This window comes from Penaeus monodon, chromosome 24 (genome assembly GCF_015228065.2).
Source record: "Penaeus monodon isolate SGIC_2016 chromosome 24, NSTDA_Pmon_1, whole genome shotgun sequence".
Lineage (NCBI taxonomy): Eukaryota > Metazoa > Arthropoda > Malacostraca > Decapoda > Penaeidae > Penaeus > Penaeus monodon.
This window is the reverse complement of record NC_051409.1, coordinates 36,987,036-36,987,338: the sequence shown is the minus strand read 5'-3', so window position 1 is coordinate 36,987,338 and position 303 is coordinate 36,987,036. Positions and strand designations below refer to the sequence as shown.

The 303-nt window shown below is 62.7% G+C and overlaps 1 protein-coding gene across 1 annotated transcript in view; it reads right to left on the bottom strand.

Annotated features, from left to right (window-relative positions):
* LOC119588781 overlaps positions 1-303 on the bottom strand; it is a 5,238-nt gene that overhangs the window by 2,182 nt on the left and 2,753 nt on the right. Inside the window, exon 3 of the mRNA XM_037937424.1 lies at positions 68-262. Coding sequence (XP_037793352.1) covers positions 68-262 — 195 coding nt within the window. The remainder of the gene's footprint in view (positions 1-67; positions 263-303) is intronic.

Sequence of the window (303 nt, the reverse complement as noted above, 5' to 3'; positions counted from 1 at the left end):
CCTCCCCCGACCAACAGAGAAGAAAAGAACAAGAAAAGGCCATCACCGTTCCTCTTATTCCCTCTACCTTATAAGCATAAGGCTTGGTCCCGAGGCAGAGGTCCGTGGCCCACGCCCTCCTGTGGCGCGCGAGGAGCGCCTCGAAGAACACGGGGTTGGGCTCCACCAGGAGGCCGGTCCAGCCCAAGTCCCGCTCCAGGAAGAACGTGTTGGACTGGTAGTAGCCGTCCAGCGCCCCCGCCTCCAGGAAGAAGCCGCCGCGCTGCGAGGGGCGGGAGTTAGCGGGGCAGAAGGGATTTGAGT